Source organism: Chiloscyllium plagiosum, unplaced genomic scaffold, assembly GCF_037043375.1.
Source record: "Chiloscyllium plagiosum isolate Xiang-an unplaced genomic scaffold, Cpla_swu_hap1 HiC_scaffold_2, whole genome shotgun sequence".
Taxonomy (NCBI): Eukaryota; Metazoa; Chordata; class Chondrichthyes; order Orectolobiformes; family Hemiscylliidae; genus Chiloscyllium; species Chiloscyllium plagiosum.
Window position 1 is genome coordinate 100,743,358 of NW_028270140.1, and position 21,808 is coordinate 100,765,165.

At 42.4% G+C, this 21,808-nt stretch overlaps 1 protein-coding gene across 2 annotated transcripts in view; it reads right to left on the reverse strand.

Moving 5' to 3' along the window:
* The window catches only part of cast (calpastatin), a 218,472-nt gene extending 197,112 nt beyond the window's left edge, over positions 1-21,360 (reverse strand). The window contains exon 1 of one of the 2 annotated variants that reach the window (XM_087999011.1): positions 20,965-21,360. In XM_087999011.1, coding sequence (XP_087855137.1) covers positions 20,965-21,006 — 42 coding nt within the window. In that variant the 5' untranslated portion in view covers positions 21,007-21,360. The remainder of the gene's footprint in view (positions 1-20,964) is intronic. The other variant, XM_043709721.2, reaches the window with a different exon arrangement.
* Between the last annotated feature and the right edge of the window lie 448 nt (positions 21,361-21,808).

Consider the following 21,808-nt stretch of genomic DNA (forward strand, 5'->3'; position numbering starts at 1 on the left):
AGGTGCTGCAGAGAACTCTTTATCATGCTGTTTCTTTCAGCTCCTGGAGTTTGATGCTGCACCATTTCAGGTTTTCCATAAGCACAATCAATCTTGGTTTATTTTACCAGATGCTAGCTCTCTATGAAGCAACAGTCTTGAAACGCAATGGTCCTTTGTTCTAATTATCTGCCTATCTAGCACTGTTGGACTTCCAGGAACACCACCTCAATCAACTGTTCTGTAGGTCTCCCAACAGTCAGCGGGAAATTGAGAAACAAATATGTAGAAAGATCATGTAAGAATGGTAATGTTGTAATAGCAGGTGATTTTAATTTTCTGAACTTTGACTGGAACTACCATAGTGTTAAAGGTTTGGATGTTGAAGAATTTGTAAAATATGTTCAAGAAAATTTTCTTCATCAATCTATAAATAGTCCTACACAGAAAGAGCAAAGTTTGACCTTATTTTGGGTAATAAGGCAGGACAAGTGACTGAAATGATAGTAGGGGAACATTTTGGGTCTAACGATCATAATTCTATTAGTTTTAAAATAGTTATAAAAAAGGATAAGCCCTCCATGGTTAAGGTTTTTAACTGGATAAGGCAAATTTTAATGGTACAAGATAAGAAGGTTCAAAAGTTCAAATCAAATTCTTCCAGAATCAATTCTATACAGAATTTCTTTACCCTAGAATAAAGCAACAATCTGATTAACTGCCAACCAGTAAACAGTAGACTGTTCACAGGAAAAGGGGCTAGATTCGAGTGGTGCTGGAAAAGCACAGCAGGTCAGGCAGCATCCAAGGAGCAGGAAAATCAGTATAAAGGGCTTTTGCCTGAAATGTCAATTTTCCTGCTCCTTGGATGCTCCCTGACCTACTGTGCTTTTCCAACACCACTCCAATCTAGACTCTGATCTCCAGCATCTGCAGTCCTCACCTTCACCTATTCATAGGTAAAGACATGCCTGAAAGTGGGAGGCTTTCAAAAGTGTGATAATGAGAGTTCAGAGTTGTTATGTTCCTGTTAGATTGAAAGGTAAAACTGGTAGGATTACAGAATAATAGATGAATACAGATATTGAAGTTCTAGTCAAGAATAAAAAGGAATTATATATTAGATATTGACAACTGCGTTCAAATGAATCTCTTAATCAGTATAAACAGTGTATGGGCATTCTTAAGAAGATGATCAAGAAGACCAACAGGGGATAAGAGATAATCTTGTCTGCCAAGGCTAAGGATAATCCAAAGAGATTCTATTGCAAGAGAACAACTAAAGAGAGAGTAGACCCCTTAAAAATCAAAAAGGTCTTCTTTATGTTGAACCTCAGGAAATGGTAGAGATAATAAATATTTTGCATCAGTTTTTACTATGGAGAAAGAAATGGAGGCTTCATAGAATTCCTACAGTGTGGAAACAGGCCATTCAAACAAGTCCACACCAACCCTCTGAAGAGCACCCCTCCCTGACTCATCTAGCAACCCTATCCCTATAAGCCTGCATTTCCCATGGCTAATCCACCTAACCTACACATCCTTAGACTGTGGGAGGAAATCAGAGTATCCCAAGGAATCGTTTTTCGTTCATCTGATGTTTTCCTCTGAAAAACCACACCAGATATCAAAAAGAGCTGGGGCTAAATTAGACAATGGATAGTTCAGCATGAACTGGAGGCTAGAGAACTCAGGGAAATAAATATTGATATTTTGAAAACAGTTCACATTAAGGAGATACTGGAGGTCCTAGTAAATATAAAGGTGAATAAATGTAGAGGGCCTAATCTAGTGTATCTCAGGACGTTGTGGGAATTAAGAGAGGAAATTGCGGGGCCTCTTGCAGAAAAATTTGTATCATTTATAATTCTGAAGTGGTGGATGATGGAAGAATGGCTAATGTTGTGCCTTTGTTTCAGAAAGAATGCAAGGAAAAGCCTGAGAACTATAGATCTGTGAGTCTGATTTTGGTGATAGGTTGTTGGAGGTGATTCTGAAAGATAAGATTTATATGCATTTGGAGACATAAGGAAAGGTTAAGGATAGTCCGCATGGTTGTGTACGAAGGGTTCAGGTACACTGTTCTTTGAAGTTTACATCACATGTAGACAAAGTGGTTAAGAAGACATTTAGCACTCTTGCCAACATTGCTCAGACTTTGGAGTTTAGGAGTTGGGGATGTCATGATGAGATTGTATAGGATGTTGGTGAGGCCTCTTCTGGAGTACGGTGTTCAATTCTGATCACTCTGTTACAGGAAGGATATTATTAAGCTAGAGAGGATTCTGAAAGGATTTACCAGGAGGTTGTCCAAAGTGGAGGGTTTGAGTTACAGAGAGAGGTTGGATAGAATGGGACTATTTTCATTGGAGTGTAGAAGGTTAAGGGGTGACCTAAAGAAAGGTTTATAAAATCATGAGGGGCATGCAGAAAGTAAATAGCCGAAGTCTTTTCCCTCAGGTGGGGGATTTCCCTAGGTAGGGGGCATATTCTTAAGGTGAGAGGAAAAAGATGTTTAAAAAACACAAGGGACGAATTTTTACAAAAAGAGTGGTTCAAGTGTGGAATGAACTTCAAGAAGAAGAAGTGGTGCATGCAGGTACAGTTACAATTTTTAAAAGATATTTGGATAAGTACATGAATAAGAAATGTTTGGAAGGACTAGTTTAGTTTGGGATTACAGTCAGCGAGGACTGGTTGGACGGAAGGGGCTTTTTGCATGCTGTGTGATTATGTGACTTGCTAACAGGGTTCAGTCTAAATTTTTGAATTTTGTAACCTGATCTTGTCAGCAAATGTCAAAGATAAAGTGAAGAGCACAAACAGGAAATTGTTCCAACTGCCTTATATGTTCATGGTAGAGAGTTCAGATTCACAGTCATTAAGGTGGGAAGTAATGACAAGAGTTTTGTACACCTTGATCTGTGGGGACAGTCTAACGCTACAGTCGTTTAGTACACTGGTCAAAACCTTCCAAATACCTTGCTGACATCTCTTTATCAAGCATTGGAGATAACTATTCCAAGCTATTTAAAGATTTCAACACTCATCAGCTTTGTATCATTGTCACTGATAGTTGGCTGAATAGTGTTGAATTTGGCAAAGGATAGTACAGAATCTCAATATTTCCAAGACTAATGGTCAATGCTTCGAGGTTTGAAGCCTCGGAATGATCTGTAAGTCTCTAATTTTGTGAGTAATTTGGGCATGAACATCAGAAGGTCCTGGATGAGTTTCACAGAAATGTTTCTTTTTGACATTATAGCTCATATGTGAGTTATCAAGACAATACCAGAGCTAAACTTTTCTGTTCAAGATCCTTCACAATCTAAGGTCACAGTTGAAGAGCAAGTTAAAGAACATTGCAGCACAAACAAAGCCCTGGTTAACTCCATTCCACATGTCAAACAGAGCTGATAATTCACCATCTAAAAGGAATTAGCCTACCATTCCATCGTGAAACATGCCCTTGACAATTTGTTTTTGGTAACTATGTTGTTCTCGGATTGTCCAGAGAGCCATCCTACTGATTGTGTCAAAGGGCTTTGCAACAAAAACAAAGGGCCATGTTCTCCTGGAGGCATTTTCTCTTTTCCCAAAGCTTGTCCACAGTAATGCAATCTGGGCGAAAAGCACACTGAGTCACAATGATAAGCCTGTTCAGGATGATGTGAGCAAAGACCTTTCCTGCCACAGACTGAAGTGAGATAATACTTTCGTTTCAACACTCGGCTTTGCTGCCTTTGTTTTTGTAAACAGCAACCAGCGTGACTTAGAGATTCTATGTAAAAACAAGTGCATGAAAATATAACGATGCATCAGGCAGTTGTTAATGGCATTTATGGCTGTCTTCCCTTCTCTGTCAATATGAAAGCCATAATTGCATGAGAGGCTTGGGGAAAAGGACAGGAAGGGTGGCAATGTACTAAATACTGCCTCTGTCTAAGTATCAAAGAACAGATAGCATGTATAGGATAGTGAGAGAATCTCCAATGAGCCAACTAAGTAAAAGTAGAAGGGTTCACAGCAGGGAGTGTTTAAGGATAAATGACGATTTCACTTCTAAGCAGAAAATAAATGTGTTGCCCAGCTGCATTTTAGCTTGACAGCAGATTTCTGAAACAAACACATACAACATCACCAAAATATTTTTGACTTTTTGCAAGGATATAAATATATCTTTTTAAAACTGAAAACACTTAAACAGCAGCTAAGGAAAGATAAGTTAGAAAAATTTTTCTTGGGGAATCTGTCAGGGATCTGCCAGCATCGTTAACTCACAAAACCTGGTGGCAGCCAGGATGCAGCAGTATAAATCAATCCCACACATATTCCTAATGAATACTATGGAACAATGCCTCTGCCAACACCAGAATTTTATAAAGCAGGCAACACCCGGTGAGTGGAGAAAGAGCGTGGCTATTTATAAAGGAGCAAGAATTGCTGCTTCAAAGGCCATTGGTATACCTGATATGACCTGACGGCAGAACTAACCTCATTGAATCTTCTCCATGCTAGTATTTATGGGATGCACATGACATCAGTGAATATCCTGGCCTCCCAGCAGCCATCTCTCCTTGGCTGTATCTCTTTCTACCTCTCAGTCAATTGTAGTACTGTCACAACGGTCAGAATAAAGAATTGAGATTCTCTTTCAGTATTTTGCACAAACCTGTGTGACAGGATTCTGATACGAGTTGCATTTCCACTGAATAGAATTCCTTCCTTCCAATAAATGTCACTGGATTAAGACCATGCTCTGAGAGTGATGCTAATTAGATCTTCAATTGGGGATATCCTTCTCACTTTCCTGCTCTCCCCATTTTTTTTCTTTTTGGAACTGATAAACTCCCCTTCTCTTTCAACAATCTCAGGGACCTGATCAAGTGGTAATACATTACATACTGCTTGATGTGATAGACGTCCTATCTTGGGTCTTGGATGAAGGAGAGGTGGTTATATAGAGATAATGTAATTGGGCTAATAATCAAAAGCTGAAAAATGTGTTGCTGGAAAAGCGCAGCAGGTCAGGCAGCATCCAAAGAGCAGGAGAATCGACGTTCATAAGCCCTTCTTCACGAATGAGGAAGGTGTGCCAAGCAGGCTAAGATAAAAGGTAGTAAGGAGGGACTTGGGGGAGGGGCGTTAGGAGGTTAAGGTGAGGGTGATAGGCTGGAGAGGGAGTGGGAGCAGAGAGGTCGGGAAGAAGATTGCAGGTCAAAAAGGCAGTGCTGAGTTCGAGGGTTGGGACTGAGATAAGGTGGGGGAGGAGAAATGAGGAAGCTGGAGAAATCTACATTCATCCCTTGTGGTTGGAAGGTTCTGAGGCAGAAGATGAAGCGCTCTTCTTCCAGGTGTCATGTTGCCATGGTCTGGCGATAGAGGAGGCCAAGGACCTGCACGTCCTTGGCGGAGTGGGAGGGGGAGTTAAAGTGTTCAGCCATGGGGTAGTTGGGTTGGTTGGTGCAGGTGTCCCAGAGGTGTTCTCTGAAACATTCCGCAAGTAGGCGGCCTGTCTCCCCAATGTAGAGGAGGCCACATCGGGTGCAGCGGATGCAGTAAATGATGTGTGTGGAGGTGCAGGTGAATTTCTGACGGATATGGAAGGATCTCTTGGGGCCTTGAAGGGAAATGAGGGGGGAGATGTGGGCGCAAGTTTTGCATTTCTTGCGGTTGCAGGGGAAGGTGCCAGGAGTGGAGGTTGGGTTGGTGGAGGGTGTGGACCTGACAAGGGAGTCACGGAGGGAGTGGTCTTTCTGGAACGCTGGTAGGGAAGGGGAGGGAAATATATCTTTGGTGGTGGGGTCTGTTTGGAGGTGGCGGAAATGACGAAGGATGATACGATGTATCTGGAGGTTGGTGGGGTGGTAGGTGAGGACCAGTGGGGTTCTGTCCTGGTGGCGAGTGGAGGGGTGGGATTCAAGGGCAGAGGATCGGGAAGCGGTGGAGAGCATTGTCAACTACGTCTGAGGGGAAATTGCGGTCTTTGAAGAAGGAGGCCATCTGGGTTGTTCGGTATTGGAACTGGTCCTCCTGGGAGCAGATGCGGCGGAGACGAAGGAATTGGGAATATGGGATGGCGTTTTTACAGGGGGCAGGGTGGGAGGAGGTGTAATCTAGGTAGCTGTGGGAGTCGGTCAGTTTATAGTAAATATCCGTGTTGAGTCGGTCGCCCGAAATAGAAATGGAGAGGTTTAGGAAGGGGAGGGAGGAGTCTGAGATGGTCCAGGTAAATTTGAGGTTGGGGTGGAAGGTGTTAGTAAAGTGGATGAACTGTTCAACCTCCTCGTGGGAGCATGAGGTAGCCCCGATACAGTCATCGATGTAGCGGAGGAAAAGGTGGGGTCCCCCTCCCACTCCGCCAAGGACATGCAGGTCCTTGGCCTCTTCCATCACCAGACCATGGCAACATGACACCTGGAGGAAGAGTGCCTCATCTTCTGCCTAGGAACCCTCCAACCACACGGGATGAATGCAGATTTCTCCAGCTTCCTCATTTCCCCTCCACCACCTTATCTCAGTCCCAAACCTCGGACTCAGCACCGCCTTCTTGACCTGCAATCTTCTTCCCGACCTCTCTGTCCCCACCCCCTCTCCGACCTATCACCCTCACCTTAACCTCCTTCCACCTATCGCATTCCCAACGCCCCTCCCCCAAGTCCCTCCTCCCTACATTTTATCTTAGCCTGCTTGGCACACCTTCCTCATTCCTGAAGAAGGGCTTATGCCCGAAACGTCGATTCTCCTGGTCCTTGGATGCTGCCTGACCTGCTGCGCTTTTCCAGCAACACATGTTTCAGCTCTGATCTCCAGCATCTGCAGTCCTCACTTTCTCCTAATAACCCAAACTAATGCTCTGGGGATAGAGGTTCAAATCCCACAAAAGCAGATGGTAGAACTTAAATTCAATTAATTGCAGTCTTGTGTCATTGTGATAGTGTCCCTATCTCTCTGTCATTCGTCCCACCAGGTTATTTTAAAAGAAAATTTAGCCATCAGACAGAGATGGCAATTATGAAAAGACTTCTCAGATCCTCCTTTAGAAATGGCCCATCTCTGCAACTACCCCTTGGCAAAGATCAGCTTCTACCACCTCCAAAACATTGTGCCTGTGCCTGACAGTCTTAGATTATAAGGCAGAGGACAAATTCCTCCTCATCTTCTATCTCATGAAGGGCCAAAAAGAAAATCCACTTGACATTGCTCCAATTGGCTCAGACAAGGAGACAGAAATACGCTCTCATGAAAATAGAAACAGATGAATGCTTATCTCAAATTTAGAAGAGAACGGAGCATAAATTCCACAGGGGATGGTGGCTTGGTGGTAATATCATCAGAATAGTCTCCAGAGCCTCAGGTTACTGACCCGACAGCACAAGTTTAAACCCCTCAACAATAGCTGGGTGAATTAATTAAAAGTCTGGAATTAAAGGTAATCTCAATGGTGGTTGTGAACAATTCGATTGTCTTAAAAACCTATCTGGTTCTTTATTGTCCTTTAGTGAAAGGAAACTCCCATCCTTACCTGGTCTGGATGGGATGCAACACTAGAAACAGAGCAATGTGGTTGCCTCATAACTGTCTTCTGAAATGACCTAGCAAAACTGATGCAGAAATGACAAAAGCAATAAAACCACATGGTCCACCTGCCACCAGTAATGAAAACAGCGTATCATTTCCAGTCAACCTGGGAAAGTCCTTATGACTAACAGCTGTCAGTTTGTGCCAACATCGGGACGGTTGTCCTACAGAATACTCAAGCATTAGATATACTCCCGGAATCATAATTGGCAATGCCTCAGCCTCATCCATCATCAAACTGGCAATGATCAGTTCTGTTGAACAGACCCATCAGAGGTGATGACACAGTAGGACACAGTTGGGAAGCAGTGGCCCTGACAATGCTCAACGATGACACCAGGCTCCATGAAATCTAATGACATTAGCTCAAACATGGGCAAGGAAATCAAAGAAAGTTACTTGCAATTATATAATCCTCAGTCCCAGAATGTCGTTGCAGGAGTTCCTCAGGGTACTAATTCTACCTATGAATCTTTGCTCCATCATGTCAGCAGTTGGGATATTCATTGATGATTTCATGGTGTTTTGTACCATTCACATATCATCAGGTGCTGAAACAGTCTGTCTGTGCATGCAGCAAGACCTGGAAAGCATTCAGGTTTAAGACTGATAAATGGCAGATATTATTCACGCCACACATGCCAGACAATGCTGGTTTCCAACAACAGCAAATGTAGCTATGTTCCCTTGACATTGATTGGTATTACCATTGTTTAATCCATCACCATCAATGTGCTGGGGATTACTATCAACCAGAAACTTAACTGGACATGCCATGCAAATACTATGTTCATAAAAACAGGTCAGAGGCTGAAAATTATGCAGTGAGTAACTAATTTCCTGACTCTGCAAAGCTTGTACACTATCTACAGGGCACAAGTCACAAATATTCCCCACTTGTGATGGAATATTCCCCACTTGTATGGATAAGCCCAGCTCTTAAAAAAAACACTAGAGCAGCTTGACAAGATAAGGCAGTAGGCTTGATTGGCATTCCATTCATCAAATTAAATGATTACACCTCTGACAAACATGCATAGTGCAGTTTGAACCACCTAAAGGATGCACTGCAACAACTTCACAAGGCTCCTTCAAAAGTACCATCCAAATCTGCATCCTCTCAAGGAACAAGTTTAAAGTGAGGAGTTTAAACTAATTTTGCAGGGGGTCAGAACACACAATGGAGGTACAACAGGGGATGATTCATGGCCAAATTTTTAAGTAGAAATCAATCAGACTAGAAGGCAGTCTCATTAGAGGTTGGAAACGAGTGTCCTTCGTGGTAACCTCAGCCAGTGCAGGAATTGAACTCGTGATGTTGGTATTGCTCTGCATCACAAACAAGCCATCCAGCAAATAACAGGGCTGGATAGCATTTAGATTAATGCAAGCAATCTTCCATGTAAGGCAGAGGAGTCCAGGTGTTGATTAATACTTGGGGATATGATGTCATTGCTCTCATGGAGACATGTTTGAGGGAGGGCAGGACTGACAGCTCAATATTCCAGAGTGTGGAATCTTCAGGCAAGGCAAGGAGGCTGCAAGGAAATAGATGGTGTAACAATATTGTTCAACTGCTGCAATAAGGAGCGATAATATCTGAGACAGTTCCTCAGTTGAGATCTTGTGAGAAGAAGATAAAAACAAAAGTGGGGGTACAGCAATCAAGTTAGGGAGGAGATAAAAGGAAATATGTGGGTAAATCTCAGAGAAGTGTAAAAATAATGGTGGAGTAATAGAGAATTTCAAATTCCTGAATACTAACTAGGATAGATGGAGAGTGAAAGGCTTAGATGAGATGGAACTCTTAAATGTAGCCAGGAGAGCTGTTCAAGTTAGCACATTTAACACTGTGTGTGTGTGTGTGTGTGTGTGTGTGTTGGGAGAGGAGTAAGTTGCTGTGTTTGGTGTAATTTTATGGAAGCAAGCAGGAAAGTGGCAGACGTGTCAATGGAGGAGTATTTTAGTGAGATTGACCATTACTCAGTAGGATTTAAGGTAATCATGGATAAGGACAAAGAAGGACCAGAAATAAAGTAATGCATTGAGGCAAGTCAATATAGATTTGGTAAAATAGGATTTGGCCAAAGTTCTTTGGAAGCAGCTACTTGTAAGAGAAGTTATGTTATGGCATTGGGATTCATTCAGACAGGAGATAGAGAGAATGCAGGACGAACAGGTTCTCATAGAAGTCTCAAAAAAACTGGAGGCCCTAGAGGCATACAGAATGTGCAGAGGGTTGGTCAAAACCAATCTGAGGAAAACACAAAGACGAAGCATGAGAAACACTGGCAGGAAAAGTAAAGGAAAATCCAAAGATACTTTAACTGGATTAAGTTCAAGACGATGACTTGAGAAAGAGTAGGGGTTAAGAATTAACATGACCAACTGTACATGGAGATGGATGACGTTGTTGTGGTTTTAAATGAGTGCTTTGCATCTGTATTCACGATAGCAAAGAATGATCTGGGAATAAAAATCAGAGAGGATTATGATACTTGAACAAATTAACATTGAGATGGAAGAGGTATTTGCAGGTTTGGCAGGCTTGAAAATTGGATAAATCCCCAGACTCAGATGAGATGTATCCCAGGCTGCTGTGGGAGGCAAGGGAGCAGATTGCAGGGGGCCTGCCATGATTTTCAAATCTTCACTAGCTTCAGTAGAGGTGCCAGTGGTCTGAAAGACAACTAATGTGGTACCATTCTTCAAAAATGGTGGTGGGCATGAATCATGAAACTACAGGACAGTAATTCTAACAGCAGTAAAAGGAAGCTTCTGTAAAATATTCTGAGGAACAGAGTTAATCTCCACTCAGAGTGTTAATCAAGGACAGTCAGCATGGCGTTCTCAGGAGAAGATCACATCTGGCAGGTTTGATTGAGTTTTTCAAGGAGGTAACTAGGTGTGTGGATGAAGGTAATGCAGTTGATATTGTCTACTTGGACTTTGGTAAGGCATCTCATGAGATACTGGCCAAGATGGTAAGATAGAATCTAGGCCAATTTGGCAAATTGTTTCTAAAACTGGCTTTGTGGCGTGAAGCAGAAAGGGATATTCGAAAGGTATTTCTGTGATTGTGTCCAGTGGCATGCTACAAGAATCAATACTGGATCCTTCGTGGTTTGTTGTCTATATTAATGACCTAGACACAAATGTAGAATGTATGACCTGTAAGTTTGCAAATGACATGGAAATACCTGTATGGTAAATAGTGAGGAGGAAAGCCTTAGACTACAAGACAATCTAGATGGACTGCTCAGATGGACAGAACGGTGGCAACTGAAATTTACTCTCGAATGGTGAATTGATCCATTTTAGACTAACAAGGCAAAGGAACACACATTTAAGTGGTAAGACATGTGGCGGCACGGTGGCTCAGTGGTTAGCACAGCTACCTCACAGTGCCAGTGACTTGGGCTCAATTCCTAGGGTGACTGTCTGTGTGGAGTTGGCATATTCTCCCATTTTTTAGATTAGATTAGATTACTTTACAGTGTGGAAACAGGCCCTTCGGCCCAACAAGTCCACACCGACCCGCTGAAGCGCAACCCAGCCATACCCCTAACCTAACACTACGGACAATTTGGCATGGCCAATTCACCTGACCTGCACATCTTTGGACTGTGGGAGGAAACTGGAGCGCCCGGAGGAAACCCACGCAGACAAGGGGAGAATGTGCAAACTCCACACAGTCAGTCGCCTGAGGCGGGAATTGAACCCAGGTCTCTGGCGCTGTGAGGCAGCAGTGCTAACCACTGTCTGCATGGGTTTCCTCCGGGTGCTCTGGTTTTCTCTCACAATCCAAAAGATGAGCAGGTCAAGTGACTTGGCCATGCTAAATTGCCCATAGTGTTCAGGGATGTGTAGGTTTGATGCATTAGTCAAGGGCAAATATAGGGTAGAGAAATGGGTCAGGGTGGGTTACTCTTCGGAGGGTCGGTATGGACTTGTTGGGCCGAAAGGCCTGTTTCCACACTGTAGGGATTCTAATTTTAAAAAGACCTTAGGAAGTACAGAAGATCAGAGTGACCTTGATGTGTAAATCCATAAATCTTTGAAGGCAACAGAATAAGTAGATAAGGTGATTAAGAAGTTCTAAAGGATACGTGCCTTTATTAATCAAAGCACTGAATACAGGAGCAAGGAAGGGTGTCCTTGGGCTGGAGTGTTTCAGCTATGAAAAGAGACTAGACAGGATGTCATTGTTTTCTTTACTTTCAGGGAAGACATGGGGGTTTGCAATTTGAGGTACAAAATTATGAGAAGTGTAGTGGTGGAGGGGTCAATAACCAGAGGGCATAGATCAAGCTATGGGGCAGGAGGTTTTAGAAAGATTTTATTCATCCAGAGTTGATAGGTACCTGGAACTCTCTGCATGAAATAATGGTGGCCCAGCTGGAACTGTAATGAAGTATTTAGATCAACATTTATGGTCAGTAAGTTTGCAGATGACACCAAACTGGAGATATAATGGACAGTGAAGAAGGTTACCTCAGAGTACAATGGGATTTTGATCAGATGGGCCAAAGGGTCAAGGAGTGGCAGATGGAGTTTGATTTAGATAAATGTAGGTGCTCCATTTTGGAAAAGCAAATCAGAGCAGGGTTTATACACTTAACAGTAAGGACCAAGGAAGTGTTACTGAACAAAGAAACGTTGGATTGCAAGTACATTGTTCCTTGAAAGTGGAGTCGCAGGTAGATAGGATAAAGAATAAGGCATTTATATATAAAACCATGATGAGCATGGGTAGGATAAATAGGCAAGGTCTTTTCCCCGGGATGGGAAAGTCCAAAACTAGAGGGCATAGGTTTAAGGTGAGAGGGGAAAGGTATAAAGGGGACCTCCGGGGCAACTTTTTCTTGCAGAGGGTGGTGTGTGTATGGAATGAGCTGCCAGAGGAAGTGGTGGAGTTACTACAACTGCAACATATAAAAGGCATCTAGATGGGTATACGAATAAGAAGTGTTTAGAGGGAGATGGGCCAAATGCTGGCAAATGTGACTAGATTTATAAAGGATATCTGGTTGGCATAGATGAGTTAGACCAAAAGGTCTGTCTGCTGTACATCTCTATGTCTCTATAGCTCTATAACATTTAAAACACCATTGCATACAAGCTACCAAAGTACAGTACAGGAAAATGGAACTGGAGTGGATAGGTGCATAATGACTGACATGAGCACAAACATGTTATGCTATTAAAGCATTAAAGAGTGAGGAAGGTGGAAGAAAAATTGCCTCATGAGAAAAACATTACTCCCAATTCCACTCTTATTTTACCTGACCTCTATGCATTTATTTTCAGAAGTCAATGGTACATTATGTTACAAAAACAGACTCAACCTGAAATCTTCTCTACATATGTTCCAATCACCTTTTGGTATTTCCAGCATTTTCTGTTTGCTTCATATTTCCAGCACTATCCTTTTGTACCTGTTTTATTATTAGGGATTCAATCCTAGTCGTTATATCCGCTCCTGAAATTGGCGGTGTTTAAGACAAATGTAATGCATTTACCACCAAACAAACCAAGTATCAGCTAATTCAACAAGGATTTGTGATCTTCTTGGTGATATATGGATCAACGTCAGTATAGGCATGAGGTGTAAAATGTAGGGAAGTCTTGTTACAGGACATTGTAGAGAAAATTTAGGATTACAGTAGTGTAGATGTAGGTTAAGACTCCTTAGTTATGTACAGAGGAACCTCGATTATTCAAATATTGGATTATCCGGCAAGATCGCAATGTCTTGATACTCGACAAAACTATGTAATCTGGCATTTGATTATCCGGAATTCGATTAACCGAACGAAATGGTCCCCGCCCGTGTCCTTCGGATAATCGCGGTTCCTCTGTACAAGGTATGGCAGATCCACCAGGGTTGATCTTTGAAATATAAGGGTTACTTTACATGGAAAGGTTGAGCAGGTTGAGCAACTGAACGTTTATGAACACAAACAGACAAATGAGGAGCTGAAGAAGGCTGTTTGGCTTCTTGATCAACTCTATCGTTCAATAAGACCACAGTTGAACTACTTGTATTTTGAATTCCATATTCCTGTCCTATTGACCAGAGATTTTTCTTTGACAAGTGAACCAATCTAATTCTGCCTTAAAATTATTCAAATGAACCCCATCCTCCTCCTCCTCCTTTTGAGGAACAGACTTCCAAGGACACACACCACTGGAGGAGAATATTCTCATCGCCCCTACCCGCTCCTAGAAAAGTACTTGAATTGGGAAGAATGTGAGTTGAAACACATGATTTTGAAGTAGCTCCTCAGGATCAATAGAGAGAGAGAGAGAGAGAGAGAGAGAAAAAGAGAGAGAAAGAATGAGAAAGAATGTTTCCTCATGGGGAATCTAGAATTAAGGAGCATAGTTAAACAAAGGTGGCACGGTGGCCCAGTGGTTAGCACTGCTGCCTCACAGCGCCTGAGACCCAGGTTCAATTCCCGCCTCAGGCGACTGACTGTGTGGAGTTTGCACGTTCTCCCCGTGTCTGCGTGGGTTTCCTCCGGGTGCTCCGGTTTCCTCCCACAGTCCAAAAACAAATGTGCAGGTCAGGTGAATTGGCCATGCTAAATTGCCCGTAGTGTTAGGTAAGGGGTAAATGTAGGGGTATGGGTGGGTTGCGCTTCAGCGGGTCGGTGTGGACTTGTTGGGCCGAAGGGCCTGTTTCCACACTGTAATCTAATCTAATCTAATCTAATCTAATTAAAGTGGAGGTGAAGAGGAATTTCATCTCTCAGATAGGGCATGGAGAGAGACCAATCCATCTTCTGCCTCGGAAGCTTACAACCATATGGCCTTAATGTAAGAATTCATCAGTTTCTAAATTTCCCCAACCCTCCTACCCATCGAGCCCTCCCTCCCTACCCCACCTCCTTGACCTGACCTAACATGTCCATCTTGTTTCCCACCTATCCGGTCCACCCTTCGCACTGACCAATCACATTCACCTCCAACCTGAAATGTAGACTCTCCTGTTCCTCTAATGTTGGCTGACCTGCTGTGTTTTTTCCAGCTCCACACTTTATTGACTCTGACTTTGCAGCATCTGCACTCCTCACTATCTGCAAATCATTGATGCTTCAGCCTTGTGATATATTTTTGCTGAAGTACACTTAAAAGATTCTGAAAACATAGCCATTGAAAATCATGCTAGTTTCCTTGTTTTTAATGAGAATCAATTACTATCTTTGGAAATGTGTCTCAATAGCAATAATCATTGTGAAAAGTAAGTTTAGCAGTTACTAAACACAAGAAGAAACAATAACGTAATACATATGCACACTGAAATAAGTCCAAAAGATCAAAAGGAAAAAGGTATACAGATCAGTCTGTAGTGAACAGTAAATAGTGGAATTTTGACAGTTGAGCACTGCACTTGGAAATTCTTGGATTTGCAGGTTAGCTAAAATTCTTTTGTCCATTTTACTGACTGGCTTCCAGCACTCAGAGCAAGTAACTCCTTTACTTGTGAAGTAGGATGATTCTGGATGGTACTTTGACTGTTACTTTTACAGCATACCACCTCCTGATAGTGTGCACACCGACCAAGGTTGAAACTCACTTTTAAACTGTCTCTGTGAATTCTCAAAAGAGGAAAAAAAAAGTTAACATGTCTTGCAACCAGACTGATGTCATAGTTCTCATCAAGTACACAGTCTGAGAAACTCACAGGAGATGACAGTTCATTTTTAGTGCATTTCTCACTTAGAAGCTTCCTTGATGCTTTCAGATGTGACATTCCAAGTTTCTTCTCCAGGTAGCCACTGCATTTACGTTGACAGTTATCTTTTGGCTGTATCTCATCTTAGAAAATAAATTCCTGCAATGCAAAGTTCAAAGTGTCCATAGATGATCCAAAGTTAGGATCTGCGGTAATGGCAAGCCTGCAGCCATTTTTGAGTTTAGGTTCTTTAATATTTGACATTGTTGGTCTTTTTAAAAATGTTTCGGATAAGGAGCATGGCAGGGGGCAGGGGGGAAGATGTTAATGTGGATGTTGCGTAAAGAGTCTGGGCACAAGGAGAAAAGAAGAGGAGAGACATTTGGAAAGGGATAAGTTAGCTAAAAAATTAGAAAGAATAAAAGAAACTTCACAGCCAATCTAATAGAAATGTGACATACCTCTGTCCAAAATGTAAGTATGTTGCACCTTTAAAACAACAAAATCAACAACGCACTATTGCACATACCAGAGTGATAGCCAAATTCAAAAATCAACACCTAACCTTCGGCCAAAAAGTAATTAATTTTAAATACATTGTATGTGTACGTCAACCATAGCAATAATATGGTGAACTGCTGATTTGGGAATGGGAGTTGAGCTATATCAATGGAAATGGAACATATATCACACAACTGGAATTGTATTAATAATTCAAAAAGAAAGCTTTGAGTTCAGAATGACAACAAGGAACATGAGGAAAAAAAAGCAATGGAATGGTTGCATGGAAACCTGCAACACTCAGTATTTTCATTATTAATTTTCATGGGTCATATTGTCTGGCATCTGACAACATTCTCAGGAAATAGCTCCCATTTTTATATTGGTGTCTCGAGTCCCTTGAATGATTCTAGAGGGAAGGGGCATCTCTGGTATCAGGGAAAGTACGCAGTGTGTTGACCCTGCTTACTTCAGCTTTCAATGTTATATCATAAGCCTCCTGTCCAGGTGCCACCCTCTCTAGCTCAGCCATCTCCACTAGCCCACCCTTCCCTGTTTACTCGCTCTAACCCTGGTTCCCTCTAGACATTTCTAAAAGGTAGGCAGGCATCCTGTCTTCCGCTTACTTGTTCACGTAAAGCAGTTGAATTTTTGTAACATTCATTTTTCCTTTTCTTCCTCTTAAAAAGTAGTGTTGTTGCCCTCCTTTATCCCTGTTCAATGTTTCCAGGAACCCAGACATTGATACCAATTTTATGAAAACGATTAATGATTCATACCATTTTATAATGTTTTGTGTGTAAAAGTCAATCTCCTACTGTTTGCATACAAAACTGATCTACAAATTGAATTTGAATAGTTGTATATGGTCATCATAAAGAATTATTCTTGTATGTTCTGTATACTGTCAATGTAAACTATTTAGTGTAAATGTACCATTTGCTTATAAGACCAAAAACTGTATGAACAGACGCAACCCATCAAGACTGCTCTGCCATTCAATGAGATGATGAATTCTCAATTCCATTTTCCTTCCTTTTCCTCATAATCTTTGATTCCCTTACGGACTAAAAATCTATCCATCTCAGCATTAGATATACTTAATGACTTAGCTTCAACAGATTACAGTGGTGAGGAATTCCCCGGACTGACTGTACTCAGAGAAAAAAGTCCTTTCCACTGGTGTTAAATGGGAAACCCACACTCTCTTCCATAATGTGAAACACCTCTCCTTTATGTCAGAGTAATCCTTCGGTGTGGAAATCTGTTTACTAGAGCCAACATTAAAACTTAGCTCCATTAGTTGCACAGCTCAGCATTGCTGTGACCAAGACTTCGAAGTGTGTGGAAGGTGCAGGACACAATACCAATGATCTTGCCAAAGTCCTGTTGCTTATAGAGACAGTGTTTTTTTTTACCTTCTTGTACCACTGCAGTTCATGCAGTGGAGGTGCTGCCCTAATGCGGTTAAGATGGTATAAATGGATTTTCAGGTGGAAAACTCAAAATAATTGGAACACCAAACTTTGACATTGCGTTGCTTGATTTATGTGGGAATTTTGGCAGCAAGACGATTTCCCTTCTATGTTGCTCACACCATTGTTATCCCGGGTGTTCTCTCGGCCCAGTGTGGCATCCTCTGGCCTGGCATAGTGATTTCCCAATGGCCCAGCATGATAGTCTCTCAGCCTCGTGTAGTGGTCTGCTGGAGGTATGTAGAGGTCTCTAGGCTTGGCATGGTAATTCCAGAGCGATCTCCCGGCCTCATGATCACTGAGGTGAAGCTTGGCATAGTCTGGAGTCAAATCCTGATGCCGACTGGAGGCTAGGTGCCAGCATCGACTGGGTTGGAAGATCATTGCTCGGAACTTCTTTCTCTTTCTCCATTTTTAAGTTTATTCCTAAAATTTGCAATGCTGGACTTTTTACTTCTCTATTTTTCTAAGAACTGTGACTGAAGAAGCTGTACCTAGGGACCTTTGCACCTAAGGTGGCACCATAAGCAGCAACTTGTACACTTTTCTGTCTACTCAGTTGAGCATGTATGACAATAAAGCTAATTCAATCCAATAATTACTCTTTTGCCACTGAGCACTGATATCCTGCAAAAGTTGCACAATTTCAGAATGTTATAGTGCTGCAAATAATACAATAGAAGAAAAAGCCAATACTTCCATTGTTGCTGGTTACACAACAAATCTTGTTTCTAGCAAACTATCATGTCATGACAAAATAAAGACAAGTTCTCACACTAAAAGCATTGCTAGAACCATTTCAAATCATCAATTTCTCTGGGAATTGTTAATAGCTAGTCCAGAATAAAGAATTGTCTAAGGAGTGAAACATTGTGAATGAAGGACAGGAGTAACTGGAGCAATCACTCAATAAATGGAGAGCACAGTCAGGGAGCCAGAACAATTACCCAAGCCTGGAGCTGAAACAAACCTCAAGCTGAAACACACATTCTCCAGGGTATCCTCCCATTATCTGACAACTGGGAGCTATAATGTTCAGAACTAAAGACCCACAGAGGAGACATTTAGGCCAGAAAATGGCAGGGTCAGTTTTAGAAAACAATTTTGTCTAATGTGTAATACCTGCACAGTATGTGCAAATATACCTTAACCTTTCTACGTGTTTGCATTTTAATTAGTGAGATAAAATATTTTAGTGTTGATTGGTGAATACATTTAGCAAAGACAACTTCTTCATTCATCATTAAATAGTTAGAAGGCAATCTTGGTTTAACACTCAAAAGCTAGCATACCTCTGACAGGACAGCATTCCCTTTGAATCACATAGATATGCTGACTCTAGTCTCAAATGGGGCTTGATTATTCTAAGTTTATGACAGGTAAGTGTATTTGCACTGAGTCTAGGATGTGACTCTAGGAATATACACCTAAAGACATTTTTTTTAGTCATAATGGTTTCAAATACATCACAAGCCATTAATGTAAATTAAAACTGAAAATACTTTAAACTTCAGCTTTACCTAAGTCACTGACTTAGTAACACTTAATTCACTATGTTTTGCAGACAGTTCTATTAACTAAAATACTGCACTGCCTCAAAATGTATACAACCAGTAAAGGATGCCTTAAGTTTCTCTCCTGCACTTCAAGGCAAATGTACCAGAATTCAAGCACTGCTAACCATGTGGCCAGGGAACAGAACGGAAGTAAGACTCCATCTGTACGTCTTTGACTAGAACTAACTCAGTTCACTAGGTAGGAATTCTAGCCACCAAGTTCCAACACCTTATGCACAAATCTCTACGTCTTACAATCCTTTTATAAACTGATACTTCCCTGTCTCTTTTGAACATCTATTCATGTTCCACAATCTACAAGCATTGGGAGCAGTTAACTCTAGACAGAGCCTTGTTACTGCCTTTCATCGCACATCCTACAACTACAGGATTAAACTGTTTCAGAAAGCAGATATGGCTTTCTTGTCCCTCTGCTCCTTCCAAAGCACTATGGCCTAGACTTTTCAAGACAATGTGTCAGGCCTACAGTTAGAGAAGTGGTGGGAAACTCCCAGAAGTTCAGGTCGGAAAGCCTGATAAAATGAAGTATTCTTCAGGCATTTAACTGCCTGCTGTCATGCCTTCCCACAAGGGTCGACAATTGTGGATTCCTGACATTCCCAAACTGTTGAGAGTTATCAGCCACTCAGAAGCTTACAGCCTATCATTGGCATCAACACAAGCAGACCCAGGATCACAGAGGGATCGCAGGTCAGTGGAGGCAAGATGGGGGTCTCAGGGGAGGAGTCAGGGAGGGGGATGGTCACAGATTATTGAAAGGAGTAGCTTCTGGGGATAATAGGTATCAATTTTGTCAACAACGAGCTTAATTGTCATCCCACTGGTGGTAGGCAGGAATCATGTTTCAGGGCCTCCCCACTACTGACAGACTGATACAGAGCTCTCCTACGAGTAACTGGACCCAGCCACTATGTCCTGGATTATATGTAGCCCCATATTGCATCCATCTCATCATAAAAGGTTGACACTTTGCTGTCCTTTAAGTAAAGAAATCTATCATCCTTATCCAGACATTATGTAACTCCAATTTCAAATTAACGGTTGACTCATGAGTGCCCTCTGAAGTGGGCTAGCAAGATGCTGATATCTACTTCACCACCTTGCAGAATAACTAAGGAATGACCACAGTTATCAGACACACGCAGAGAATGTGATATATATATATATATATATATATATAAGTATTTGTCACCATTAGTGCAGTAATAGATGACAACTAAAACGGGTCTTGATACTGCAAATCCTCTGGTCATATCTGAGGGTACGAATATTTGTACGTGAGGTCCCGGGGAACAAAGTTCCACTTTTAATCAAGGCCATGGAAACGCACTGAGCAATGATCGACTGGAACTGCTCTCTATCTGACTTCCTACATACAACAGTGACATAACTTTGCGGAAGTGTTTAGCAAAGGATTTTAACGACCCGACAGCGAAACCAAACTTTTGCGGCACCGTTGGCACGACAAGGTTGAAAGTGACCTCGTTCCGCCGAGCTCCCCCGGAGACCCAGGGCTGGGGCTGGGACTGCTCATGCTCAGACAGGCAGCCGCAGTGCTCCAGCCCGCCTGTACATCACCCAAAAACACACCGCCCCCCTCCACACACACACACACACCCCCAGTGGCAGAAATGTCCCAACCGTGTGGAGCCATTCTACTCCCAGCCCCCTCTCTCCACCAGGGTTACCTGGAAACAGGAGAAACGGCTTCCTGATCGTTGTGGATCAGTGTTGGTCTGTGTAGTGGGCAGTTCAGGGAAGACATCCGCAGTGTAACAGTATGGGCGTTCCAGCCAGCAAGGGTGTAACTGAACTGCCCAAAGCTGAGGCAGGGTAGGGTAGGGCAGGGCGAGGGGAGCTGGTGGGGGGAGGAGGGGAGCCTTCTCGACACTTCATGGAATAAGTGATGTCAACTCTCCCTGAATGCCGATGGATGTTTTCAATCAAGACTCTGCGCCTTGTGGCGGATTTCCTCCCAGTCGAATTACAGGACGGCGAGAAAATGTGCAAACTTCGCAAATGTGCAAGCGATCAATTCCAGCGGGAAAAAAAACTCTAACAGCGGCGGCGGTCGATGCCAGAAAAGGGCATCCCTCGTTTCAACCGCGGTTCTTGCTATTCCAGCCCCAAGCTTTACTCACTGGAAGAGCCTGCCCCCACCCTATTTTACCTTTTTGGGTTCTTTAGCTTTCCTTTTGTTGGGCTGCGACATGGTTCAGGCCGTGTTGTCAGGACTCGATGTTGTCTCGGATGTTACTGCTTTCTCGCAAAGCCGAACCCAGGCGAACTTCTGACAGCCTTGAACCCCAGACGCTGGCTCTTTTCCGTCCAAACTTGTTGTAGTCAGTTCCAGTTTAGGGCGTATCCTTTTTCAATCCCTCTGATTTTTTTTTCCTCTCTCTGTTTAGGAACACCCTCTGCCACAGGTTAAACTAGATCTAGCGGCATTTCACTTACAGTCCAATCATCACATTTCTGGTCCTGTGATGATAGATTACCCACACACATATGCACAAGCAGTGTTCAACATATATAAATGCTTCATTAACAATGTGTTACTATAACAGTTACTGAACATTCTGGACATCCAGTCCTCCAAACAGACTTGTTTAGCCCCCAGATGATTACTTTCTCTCTCTTTCCTCTCTAGCGCCAGTCATTCCGGCTAAAATGGGAAATCAATCATGGTCATGAAATCCTACCCACTACTTAATGGAATTGTTTGTACAATAGTTACTGGATGACTACACTACATACGCAGTCTAATTACAAAACGCTGCATATCCATAGAAATCAGGTTTCAATGGACATTCACCAATACCGTACAGAGGTAAATCTTCGAAGTTGGCAATAATGTTGTGAGCTGAGACAGAGAAATGGTGCGAGTATATAGCGCCTGTTTTTTTTAATCTTAGGAACAGAAGATTGACGTGAAGGGTCTTTCTAGTAGCAGCAAGTGTGATAACTACCTTCATTTTCAACAAAGCTGGGATTTCCAGCATTTGACATGACAG